We start from the raw sequence: 13,254 nt of genomic DNA on the forward strand, positions 1-13,254 counted from the left end.
ACGTCACTTCCTCTCACTGGGAACAGCACACGTTCATCTCATCACACACTCCCACCAGCACAGGCTTCACTTTAAACAACATCAGCTGCTCCATCTAGAGCTCAGATCAAAGATTTCCTCATAATGTGCTTTTAGACTTTTCTGAATGGAACGAGCTGGAAATGATATGAGGAAAGAGATTGTGACATCAAAGCTGTGGTGCGTCACCCTGAATGTGAGGAAGAGCAAATCCAGAGCCAGTGGGGCTGAGGAGAGCACCTACTGGACCAAAGCTGTAACACAGCGGCTGAGACTTACTAACAGACCCTGTGTTCACCTCAGTGCATCCATCTCTGCTGATTCAGCCGTGCAGCTTGTTGGAAACACAATTAAGGCTAAAAGGATCACATCAGGGAGATAAATTATTCACTAAATGTATAAAATATTAGACACTTTCTTGTCATAATGTGCAGCCGTCAGTCGAATCCAGGGACGTCAAAAGCCATTTACCCTCCAGATCGATTTTTCCCCGTTTTAATATAAACTGCAGCATCGAAAGACGCAGCACAGACACGAAGGAGGAAATTAAAACTTCAAGAAACTGAAATGAAGCAAAACACGGCAGCAGGAAAAATGGAACCTCACGTGACCCCAACTTTAGTTTGTATGTTTCAGTTTTGTGTTCGCCTCCACTGTGACACACATAAATAAACATATACTGTTTGTGACAACAACAGAAGCAGAATTCTGTCCTGCATGAGACTCTGACGCTAACAAATGCACCTCCTGGCAGCACATGAACCCAGGGGAGCTCTGGGCGCTGAGGGAGGACGCAGCCTGCTGGGCCGAGCGTCTCAGAGCGTCTCAGAGCCCTCAGTCCGTGGGTCAGCCCGGCTCTGACAGGTCCGTCCACACTCCACTGAGGCGAGACGCTCGGTCCCCGCAGCGCTGCACAGCCTCCTCACTATGTGCACAGTGTCTGCAAGGTGGCAGGACACACTGGGATATAGAGCCTGCTAATGGCAGCAGCTGGATCTGGGTGTTTGTGCTTAGACAAGCCGAGTGCAGATTCCCACGTCTGCAGCTCCTGCGTTCCTGCCCGACCGCGCTTTTACATAGAAGGAACATGGCGAGCGCCGGTCCGCTCAGCTGAGCTGCAGCTACTGGACCCACAGTGTGTCCACTAAAGAATGATGGCGCCTGCACTGATCTGAGGTACACAACCTCTCGGTTGCAGGCTGCGGTGCATCAGTGACTCATAAAGGAAATAAGAAAAACCCCTAAAGCCACACAAAAGGCCAAATATTTGTGCTGCCAAAATAAAAGCAGGTTTAGAGTTAATTTACACCAGCACAGGGGGCTCCGCCGTGCACTGCTGTCCTTCAGTTACTCCGTGTCTCTGCATGAGATATTTGAAGGAAAAAAAAAATATAGAAATGCTTTCCACAGATGTGATGTGAACTAAGTCATGAAATCCCACAACATAAGGTGTGTTTGACCTCACAATGAAAAATAATACTTTCCTGCCCCCACAGATCAAAAACATCAAGACTTCATCCAGTTAGGTTTACAGAAAAAACACCAGGTTACAACATTGTTACCTTTCATCTGCCAAACAGACTTATCTGAGATGGAAACAACGTGATCCACTGCTCTCACTGCGTTTTCCTGGCTAAGCTCGGAGCGCCTTCGATCCAAGTCAGTAATCTGTCCTTGGAGCGAGAAGATCTTCTGTGCTGCTTTTCAGCAGGTGATGGTTTTTCTCCCCTCTGTTCCTGCAGAAACAGGTTCAGCCCCAGTCCACTGACAGCTGCACTGCCCAGGGCAATAAAGCCTGACAGCCGCACACAGAGTGGGACCACACACACCCGGAGTGGAAGAGCAACACGGGCAGCGGAGCAGAGCCGCCATTAATAAACACATGTTTCAGTCTGGGATCCCTTATAACACAAGACGCTCTTCTATTATCCTGACAGCGTGAATTCAAATAAATAGGAGTCGGGGCAGTTGTTCATGGTTTAAACTGGTCTGAACTCCATCCATCAGATGAACTACAGTTAACTCCAAGCTCAACGTTGGGCCTCTAAGCTGAGCTAACTTATCCAAAACAAGGACAACAGCGCAACTTGAGTCAGTACAACGTTTAACAGCGCAAATGGAGGATCCCCGTTTCCATGGTAACAATGAGCAACAGTAAAAGAAGAAAACCACAGACCACAATCTAACGCAGTGCTTTCAGTTCTCTCTGTCGTCTCTTCCTCTCAGGTTTAGTGCTGTGTGATGCACGCAAGGACACACACACACACACACACACACACACACACACACACACACACACACACACACACACACACACACACACACACACACACACACACACACACACACACACACACACACACACACACACACACACACACACACACACACACAACTGCCAGACAAACTCTTCCATGACGAAGTGGCTCATTCAGACACATTACTGCTCATTTGCAAAACAACAGCATGATGAGTCGAGTCGAGTCGAGAGGCTGATTGCAACCTCAGCGTATCAGAGGGAAACAGCAACAGCTGCTGTTGCTAAACTCCAGTTCTGAGTGAAAGTACCTTTAAAGTTAAAAGAGAACTGTATGAAATCATTCATACACACCACATGTAGAAGCTCTGATGTGAAGGGAACATTTGTGTTTTGATTACAGCGTTTTCAGGAAGTGAAGTGTTAAACATACAGTATCTGAAGTAAACACTGATGCATAGATTAGTTCCACTGCACATTTAATCAATGATTACTTAACAGCAGCCATTAATTAAACCCTACATGTACAAACACTGTGACCTGGAGTCCAAGTCGCTCCAGGCTAGTGTTGTTTCTGAGTAATGTGACAGTTGTGCTTCTGTTTAAGATAATCAATGCAGATAGTGAGGAGCAACACTTGGGGGTTAGCGGTGTGCGTTTCAGAGCCGTGGGGCCCAGCGGCGGTGAGCTACCGGCCACAGCGCCGCTGGGAATTCCTCCAGTTGGTGGAGACGGCAGACAGGAAATGGAGCACGCTCGGTTTATGAAAGCGGAGCAGAGAGGGACTTTTGAATATTGAATTAAATGAGACAAAAGAAGCTGCCCGTAGCAGATGTGGACAACAGAGAAAAAAGAGACGCTTCAAGATTACTGACCAGAAACAGGAATTTGGGGAGTGAGATTCTTCGGCTTCCTTGTAAATGAAATAATTTCCAGCATATTATCCACAGTGAGGGAGAGAGGAACAGAGTTCCAGTAATCCAGGGTTGGATCCAAGTGTTTGCGAACACTCCAGAGAGTCTGAAGACATCAGAAGGGTACTCCAAAAGCAGAAGTATGTGGCTGTCAGCGTTTCAGTTTGTCTTTAACGGAGGGAGGAGTTCCCTCCCGCTCCGTGTGTTTGTGTGTGTGTGTGTGTGTGTGTGTGTGTGTGTGTGTCTGCTGGCTCCAGTGCAGCGTGTTGGTGTGTCAGTGTGTGTAGCCTGCTAATTTCCTGCCTGGATGTGCTCCTGGGCTCTAGGCGGGCAGGCTGCTGGGGAACACATGGCCAGCCACTGTTCTGCCCCCCCCCATCACACACACACACACACACACACACACACACACACACACACACACACACACACACACACACACACACACACACACACACACACACACACACACACACACACACACACACACACACACACAAGCCCCCTCTGTGACCCGCTCCAGCCCCCTGCTGCTACCAGCGCTCCACACATGCACACAGGGCACCACCCCTCCCCCGCCCCACCCCTCACTTTGTTATCAACTGACCCACACTGGAATGAGCGCACACACGCACGGGCGCCCTGAGGTTATTGATACTAGGCCAACGAGTCTTCCAGCTTCGGTTGGTCGGTTGGTGCGTTGCGTTGTTGTTGTTGGACAAACAGCCGACAGCTTTATCTACACGTCCACCTCCACCTCCAGCTGCATCAGCTGTTTCAGTAAGGCTTCATTTGTGTCATCACTAATTATTCTTTTATCCAACATTGTTCAGGACTAGATGTCAGCTGGTTGAGCTACTCTGTACTTACTGATGCTAAGCTACCATTAGCTGCTCTGTCTCTACTGAATGTGGACAGATTCTGCCCAGTGTTTAACCTCCTCTGGGTTTTTTGTGACTTTTTATCAGGAATGAAATCCGCTGCAGCCTCCGTATTTCCATATGTCCTGCGAGGTGGTGACCAGAGCAAATGTGCAACACAGTCCAGTGTTAACAATGGTGATTATTGCTGGAAAAAGAAACAAGTGAAAAACGCCTGAATTCCTGTTTTTGCTCCTGGCACTGCATGACTTTAGTTGTCTTTTACCGACATCCTACGCACTAAAAGCTGTTTCCCGTCGGCCGTGGACGTACGATGAAGTCTGAATCACACTCGAGCCAACATTCTTAATTTCATGGCAAACGTTGTCTTGGCCAGAAGGTCATCATTTTATGATTTGGTCGACCTGACCAGAAGACACATCCCACTCACTTAATCACACGCAGAGCTTCTGTTTCAGTCCAACTACAACAGCGGAGGGAAGGCAAACATTAGAGCCTGGTGCAGTTTAGCCCATCTTTCCCCATCACAATTCCAGTGTTTAAACAGGTGCAGCGTCTGTGCATGAGGTATTTTATGAGCTTTCCTTGGCATTCAGGCCGGTCCGAGGTGCTGCAGTGCTCATACTCTGCTTTTTTCTGCCCAGCTCCCTCTTTATCAAACACTGACGCTGCAGGACTGTTTTGTCAACACATGCATTGTGTTTTATTTCATCCACCAATACTGGCAAACTTTTACTTTTCTGAAAGCTGACCCTGAATGTAGGAAACTTTATAGTAACTGTAATCAGTGCTCGATTCAAAAACATCAACACGTGTGTAGGATCCTTCACATATTTGACTTGTGATAGGTGTAATATTTGACTGAAAGTTATGAAAAACACTTCCACGCCTCTGTCTGTATGTACCTACAGTAGGAGCTCTGACAGGCCGTCTCCTTGATCATGTAAGAAGACAAGCTGACAGAAATACGACACACAAACACGCCACCTGACAAGCTTCACACATGAAGTCAGGCTAATCCCGGCTTCTCGCTCCCGACGCCTCCTGTCTCACCTCAACCTGCTCTTCTGTGTGTGTGTGTGTGTGTGTGTGTGTGTGTGTGTGTGTGTGTGTGTGTGTGTGTGTGTGTGTGAGTGAGTCTTACATACCAGCACCTCGCCAGGTACATGTGTTCCTTGACGAAGACTGATCCGGAGAGCAGGATGTACCAGCAGGTAGCGATGCTGTCTGGGCTAAAACAGGGCAAAGAGCGCAGGTGTCACGGTCGGAGCATGTCTATACACTCAAATAAGGGTTCAACTAAACGTGTTTCCACTAAAAACAGGCATATATTTTACTTTCTTTATAACGAGTGAAATTGTTGCCAAACACATGGCTGAGCTTGGCTGAGACCTTGATTTTTGAGCCAAGGCACATTATTCTTATATTGTGTCTAGTTTTTAAAATCATAATAAGCTTCTTAGAATTCACAGAGCCGTGGAAAAAGAAGTGGCTGCTGGAAAACCTTCCATATGCTAGCACACAATAAATGCCATGAATTATCTGGAAAAATACTTATTAAAATGAAAGAATGAAAGCTAGAGCTACTGTACCACTGAGTATGACGGCATCTGAAAAAGTAAACTAAACTAACTTTTTTTTGAAAGGTATTGACGAATGACAAGCAAAAACACTGAAAAGATGTGTTTTTCTCTGCTTTGTTGGTTTAAGCAAAGCCCACATTTATGGTTTGATTGGACAGACCTTGATTGCTTTCATGTGCTGTCTGCGTAGTGTGGAGCGTGGAACTGACTAATTGGACACGGCGGCTGGTTTGCTCTAAGTTGGGTCTATTGGAGGGAAGGCGTGTGTGTGTTTATTGGATGTTAAATTAAACCACTGAGGTTTAATGTGATTCCGGTGAGCATCATAATACATCAACGACACATGGAGCTCCCCTGTCCTTCCATTCGTCTCCTCCCTCGCTCTCCCTTCTCCACATTCATCCCCCTGTCCTACCTCGCTGCCTCCCCTCACTTCATCTTGCCTCTCCTCCCATCATTGGCATCCTTTCCTCCTCCTGTGCAGCATATTAACGTCTTGTTTTCACTCGCCTCATCTTGTACCTACTCCTTGAATATCCCTCCTTTGCCGTCACCTCCTCGTCCTAGAAGATTTCTCTCCTCTCCTTTAAATCCTGCTTTCTTATCGACTGGTTCATCTAGAAAGAGACTTCTTTAAGCCATTTTCCTCACCCACTTCAGCTTCCATTTATTCACACCCTGTGACAGGCAGGCGGAAAGAAAAGCAGACAGCCTATCAAGTGGATATGTCAACATTATCATCAGTCTTAGATCAGTGTTCAGCTCAAAAGCTCTGAATTTAATGGGTAGTTTGAAAGTTTATTTAACAAACCTACACGGTGGAGGATTGAAGGGGACCTGCGGTTTCACCAGTAATGTTTTCTCCTGCCGAATCTTAAGCTCTATGACTTGCAAATATTAAAAGGCATCTATACTGTACATAATGAGGGGTCCAATTAAACGAACATTTGTAGCCTGGGTGGATTTTAAACGCCCTGAAAATGACCTGCGCTATTTTTCTAAAATTTATGTCAAAGACTGAAATAAAAACAAGTTCTACTGTAATAAAAGCCTGGTGTCTCATATTTTGTGTCTTTGGTGTCCAACTTATTCATATACAGTATGTGAAGACAGTGGAGGACAGCTGCTCTCCCAGTTTTTTCTGCCTTTGTTCTGAAGGGGTTTAACTGCATTTACTGTAAATAGATTTGGACAAGTGTTTGCAACATAAAAGCCTTTTTGTTCACATCTCTGAGGGCACGCCACACAAGCCTCTGCACCTCTGATCAGGCTGCAGAGGATTGACTCTGATTGTTGTTGTGTGCAGCCACCGATGGCTCATGTTTCTGAAACGATGCATAGTGGCTCAACAATGGGAACAGTGGGAAGAGGAATACAAACAAGGTCTGTCTGAATAAAATGAGCTTTCTTCAGCAGATAGTTGAATAACATGCAGCAGTATGCAGAGTGTGTGTGTGTGAGTGTGTGTGTGTGTGTGTGTGTGTCTACTTACTAAAACAGGATGCGGTTCGCCTCATGTCTCTCATACCTGGCTGAGGTGCACATGGACCTGAGAGACAAAGACTAGACAACGTAAGCTTCTCTCTGACTTTGACAACATGGCCACATGTTAAGTGTGGTTCTCAGGCAGTAATGTTGGTGTCTACACTTGAAAAGCTCATCACCTTCTGTCAGCTCCACCGCGTGACACTGTGAGGGTTTATCATTAACGTGAGAGCGTGAGAAACCACAGTCACACCTGCGTCTTTATGGGTTTGTCTGCTAGAGCCGGGTCGGAAACAAAGCTGCATTTTGATGTGAACTGTCCTGCTTAAATGTCATTGTCCTGCTCAGTTGAATCAAACCGGCAAATACCACATTCCTGAGCTGCAGCAAGACATTTGAAATGCGTCTAAAATGCACCCCAGCCTGAATGTCCTGTGAACGGGTGGAAAAACAACCTGGGGCAAAAGGCATTTGCATAAATATACGCTAAGCCTCCATCTCCTGCCATGTGAAGACACAGATCCCCGTACGTTCCCAGTGCTCTGGTGGGGGTTTCTTCTGTCTCCTACTGCTGCTCAGCCGGGATTTGCTGTATATTTACATTGAGTCAGCACCTTCAGATCGTCAGCCTGTGATTGACAGCTCACCTAATGTGTGAAACCACATACTGTACCTTAGCTGATGCTCTCTGAGGTGAGAGAGGACGTCCATGTGGTACAGGTGGCAGTAGATGGTGTGTAGGTCCTGGAGGGCAGACAAACCATTAGTGAACACCAGCAGTGTGAAGAGAGAAGAAAAGCATAAGCAAGACTTCTTAATGCTGATACATCATTACTTTGCTTCCTGCGCGTTTTGTGTTTTTGTGCTAAGAAAGTTCACTGCGTTGTTTGGAGTGTGAGGAATGTCCCAGCATCATATCGTACAGTACAGTCGCATCCAAGAGCAAGAGGCCATTTGTACCACGCCAAGCAAACACCACATATCAAACTGACACTGTGGATCCAGACAGGCAGGCATGGCACTTATCTAGACACATCACAGCAGCGAGACGCGTGCAAATATATCCCCCACCACCTTAAAATAGTCCTCTATCAGAGCCAGCTGTCAAAACATTAAGAGGCTGACGGAGTGTGACAGAGGCGGCGGCTTCTTCTAAGCATCTGCTGGATCAGACGGGCAGAGCAGCTTCTGAGGGACGACGTGGCCGCACACAGACACCGGCTCCGTCACAGCCCATCGACTGCACCAACACCACTCAAACGAAAGGGCCGAGAGCTTGACCTTGACGTTGACTCAGGGTCGGAGCGGCGCTGATCGTTCGGCGCAGCCGTGATCTGAGCGTAGAGAAGCCTGTCGCAGCCGCCGAGCGTATTGACGTTAAAGTTAACTGGGTTAGTGCAGCAGTAAGCACTCCTGCCGTGGTGCTGCTGAGCAAGCATGTGTGTGCTGCGTGTGGGCATGTGTCGGGACATTCAGGCCTGAGGCAGCTAGTTAGTGTAGGGGCCCAGATTGGGTCAGACAGTCGCAGCAGCCATTTAGGATATCACAGAAAAATAAAATGTAACACAGTTCAAATATCCCAAACATACAAACCAGCAACTACTGAAGGTTAAAGTCAGTTATCACAAACAAAGCCCATTTACTGTGACACTACTAACTACTACAAGCTGATGCCAATGAAGTCAACCATCCCTGTTTCCTGTATTGATTATGCAGCAGGTCATCGATAGGCCCAGACAGACTGATAGCAGGACGTCCGAGGAGCGGATCGCTGCCGTGTCGTTTCAATCTGTGGTCTTAGAGAGGATGGTAACATGATTACCTCATGTCCCGTACCCGTCTCCCTCCATCAGCCCACAGCGCAGATTCACTGTTTGGACTCGAACACAGTGTGTGAGGGATGTGGTCTGGTTTTATGTTGCAGTCTCTGCATATGAATGCACTGGTGGCTCCACAATAAAAGAAACAGATTTTACAATCTCGTCGTTTGGTCCGTCTTTTTTGTCCGGCTCAGCAGTTTCTACATCTGAAGATGAAACCTCATGTCATGTGCAGCTACCAAAGCCACATCCTTTACATGATTAACCTCAAGTCCACGTGTCAAGCATTGTCCCCTTTATTGTCCTCCCACAGGATAAAGCACCAAAGACTCCTCAGTGACCTCTGACCTTTGACCTGAACTCCCTAGAGGCCCGTGTGTGATTAGGATGTCATCCTCTAAAGAGACGGCATCAACCCATCACCAGCTGAGTCTGTGCCATTTCATTAAATGTTGCTGAGAATCTGAGTCCTACAAGCGTTTAAAAACTATATTAATAGTGCATTTTCAGAACAAAGATACAAACAACATTTGCTGCAGCCGTGCTCAGACTCTGCTGTTTTTCTTGAAGATGCACATGCGTCACCAGAAGTTGTTCAAGGTTTGGAACCAAAAATAACGACTATCTAAAAATGTAGCTGTCAAAATAAAAGTTAAGACAAAGGAAGTGCGGTGATGTGATCCCTAGTGTGTGTGTGTGTGTGTGTGTGTGTGTGTGTATATGTGTGTACGAACGGTGCTGCTGCCACCTCCTGGCAGAAACATCACAGGGTTTAATGAGCCGTGATCCAGCATTGTGCAGCTTCCTACTGACAATTAATTGCACTGGTCCTGATGACAGCAGCCGCCTCCACTGCAGGAGCACATTCAGACGTTAAGAAAAGCAGCAGTAAATTGATCGTCTTTCACTCTTTTTTGAAAAGGTGATGTGAAACCAGTTTGCTGCTGTGTCAGAGCCGTCACGTGACCCCACCACAGAATCTACCATGAGGCTGTTTGGTCCAGATTTTACAGGAGTCTTCGAGGCCGAACGGAGCTGCACTGGCCACACATCCGAACGCCAGCGTCCTGTGTGTTACTCACACACAGCGGCCGCAGCAGCGACAGAACGAGGAGCAGTCACACAACAGCGGGCTGCTGCACTGCAGAGGCTGCCTTCCCACCCACCGCACCGCTCCGCTCCCGCTCCCATCCGATGACAGCCCGCTGTATCTGTGCACAATCGCAGCCTGCTCCGTTCACACTCTGACGACTCCGGCTCCGCTTCTTAGGTCAGGAAATCGCGAACGCGACGCGGTTAAACTTTCACTTTGCCTTTGTCCAGAGCTCAGTCGGCCGTGGGCCCGCTCCACCTCGTCCCAGAATGTCCACTATGCTGGAGTCGGTGGCTGACACAGAGAGGACATTGTAGACGGGCGATACAAGACATACATTCAGGCCTGCAGAACAAACAGCTCGGTTACACATGTACTGTACTTTACATAGACTGCAGACTCCCACAGCCTCTGTGCAAACATTGTGCTGAGCTACGGAATAACAAGGCTAAAAGCCAGGGACTAAAATGCTTTAGTACAATATGGGCTCACTATAAAACGACTAGAAAGTCACAGTACATCACAGAAATGCAGGAAAAGAGTGGATGAATGAAGAACTGTGACAGATGAGCGTGCACTCAACCAGCCCAAATTTAAAGCAGCAAGACCCGATATAAAACACGCCATCGAGCTCCTGACAAGGCTGTGGCATTTTAGCTGCTCGTCAGGTTTAAAACATGAAGACATTTGTTAAAACCTCCTGTTTGATGCAGAAAATCTGGACTACTGTTCCTGCATGAAGTCTGATTTAACATTCGTTTTCCTAAAGGCTTAGCATCAGCTGCATCTCCAGACAGGATCCACAGCACGGCCTTATCTCCATCAGCACCGGTGTGAAGTCTGGAGTGCTCTCGCTAAGTCAAAGCTCAAATCCCATTCCTCTTCTCACAGCTTTGATCCTTTTTCAACAAAGAAGAAGAAGAATTTTACAGGATCAAACCTGGTAAATCACTTGACGTGAGCATGAGCAAATGTCGCCAGCAGAGAGCTTTGGGGGAAGCCCCACGACGAGGGTTGTGATGTGGGCGAGGAAGTGGGTGATGGAAACAGAGAGGCGTCGGTCACCACCAGAACTGACCAAGTTCTGACATGAAGTGGATCCCAAACACTATGAATGCCTGCCCAGTCACTGGCAAAACATCTATAGAAAATCAAATCAAGTATATTTCCTGTGACGGATCACCATGGTGCAGCAGGACACAAGCTCACCCCTGGTGCCGAAGCCAAAGGAAGGAATAAGAGGAGGTCAGCATGTCACTTTTCCCTTTCTGCGCCATCATTTCTGACTCTGTTTTGGAAAAGTCTGTTCCTTCTCTACTCCTGCTAGAAAAGGGGTAAGAAACAGCGCACCAGCTGCCATTTCTCCCTCAGCCAAAGCAAACAGCCACAAAAACAGTGCCACACACAGAAGTGGAAAATCTGAGCCTTTATGTAAGCGTAGCGCTTTTCATGATGAATGAAGGAGGCAAAGGAAGCCTCTCGCCTCCTTATGTGCAGTGAATGCTCAGGTTTTACACAATGCTAACATTTATATTTCATCTAATAGAGTTATTGTTTTCACATTGTCTTTGGCTTGAGGCTGCTATTATTAAAAAACATTGATGAAAACCACTCAATAGTCACAGTGAGGCAGCCCATCATCAATATCAGTGGCTCCTTTAGACGCTGCTGCACAGGAAAATTAGCACACGATGATCCATAAACTTAAAAATGCCACAGCTCATGAGCTGAAATTACTGGTAATACGACGTTTCATCCACACTAATTATACTGCACTTCCTCTGCAAAGTGGATGTTGGGCTGCACAAATTTCTCAGACATGTTGAACAGCCTTAAACACAACTTAGTAATTGTTTTCCGCTCCTCCTGCTCCCTCTCATTAGCAACTCTCCTCATAGTCATCTGCCGTTTCCCTCCTCTCTAAGCAGCTCAGTGTAGAGACTAGAGAGCTTTTCATCACGTGGTTCACAACTAATTTCTCTCTCATGCTTTAGACTCCATAACTTCTCCCCCCATTAGTTCTCTCCAAGTGCAGCCAGAGCGGGGCTTTTCTGATGCATCAGAGGATTCTCTGCTCTGATTCTCACATTCTCGCTGCAGCGCTGAGGAGCCCAGACCGCACCATGCAGCAGCGCTCTGGGCTCAAAGCGTCTCAGACGACAGAACAGGAACCGGCTCACTTTGGCACAAACCGTTTGTTTGGTCTGGTTTCATGCGAGCCTCAGATGTTCAAATATATCCCAGGGCGGCGTCTGAACCAGGTGAACCTGAAACGCGCAGAGTCTGTGGTGAGAGCACTACAGACATCAGCAAAACGTAACCACTGCTAACACTTAACTCATCAGATGATTCATTATTCCTGCTGAGGTCTAAAACCAGCATCATCCTTTCAAGGACTCCTATGAATAGACATTGGAAGCCACACTAAACGTGGAGGGAAGAGAGTGAATAGTTACACAGGACACTACACTAACAGGGTGTTCTCAATACAAATGAATTAATTCATATAGAGTAAATAACAGTGTACATACTGCACAGTCACCATTTAAAACCATTACTATTTTAGGTATTTACTCAGACGAGGACCCGATGGAACCTGCTCTGGAGGAACATGCAGGCAGGTCCAAACATCCACATATAGTTTGAATAGGTTTGCATGTAAAATAGCTCATACAGCCCAAATTTACACACACACACACACACACACACACACACACACACACACACACACACACACACACACACACACACACACACACACACACACACACACACACACACACACACACACACACACACACACACACACACACACAGGAGCTGCCTCACAATAATGTATATATAATACTTATAATACATACATATAATAAGTCAACTTAGGCTCATTGATCAGATGCTGTCGTGTACTGTCAACACATTCTCCTGCTAATAGTGATCCAGGCATCAGTAAGGTCTTAACCTCACTTCAACCACCATGGAGGACGTGTTTGTGGAAGTTGCTTCCATATGGAGAGCTCAATCTGTCTCCATCTGCTCCTTTGACACTCCTACTAAACGGCTCTGTCTGTTCTCAGACCTCTGGATGCACAGAGCGCTTCATTGTTGGACTGAACACTGTGATTTATGCCATGGACACTAATCGGACTCATGCCAGTGAAGGGGAAGCAGCAAAGTCACTTTCCAGGTCATGACCTCTGCTCTGC

General features: G+C 47.0%; 1 protein-coding gene across 6 annotated transcripts in view; it reads right to left on the bottom strand.

The window, feature by feature from the left end:
* The window catches only part of rapgef6 (Rap guanine nucleotide exchange factor (GEF) 6), a 74,522-nt gene that overhangs the window by 52,676 nt on the left and 8,592 nt on the right, over nucleotides 1-13,254 (bottom strand). For 5 of the 6 annotated variants that reach the window (XM_029174301.2, XM_029174299.2, XM_029174300.2 and 2 more), the window contains exons 2-4: nucleotides 7,812-7,882; nucleotides 7,146-7,202; nucleotides 5,219-5,302 (exon numbers count right to left, since the gene is read on the bottom strand). In XM_029174301.2, coding sequence (XP_029030134.1) covers nucleotides 5,219-5,302; nucleotides 7,146-7,202; nucleotides 7,812-7,882 — 212 coding nt within the window. Of the gene's footprint in view, nucleotides 1-3,150; nucleotides 3,360-5,218; nucleotides 5,303-7,145; nucleotides 7,203-7,811; nucleotides 7,883-13,254 lie in introns of those variants that run through there. The other variant, XM_029174302.3, reaches the window with a different exon arrangement.

The sequence above is a fragment of the Betta splendens genome, chromosome 14, assembly GCF_900634795.4.
Source record: "Betta splendens chromosome 14, fBetSpl5.4, whole genome shotgun sequence".
NCBI classification, from domain to species: domain Eukaryota; kingdom Metazoa; phylum Chordata; class Actinopteri; order Anabantiformes; family Osphronemidae; genus Betta; species Betta splendens.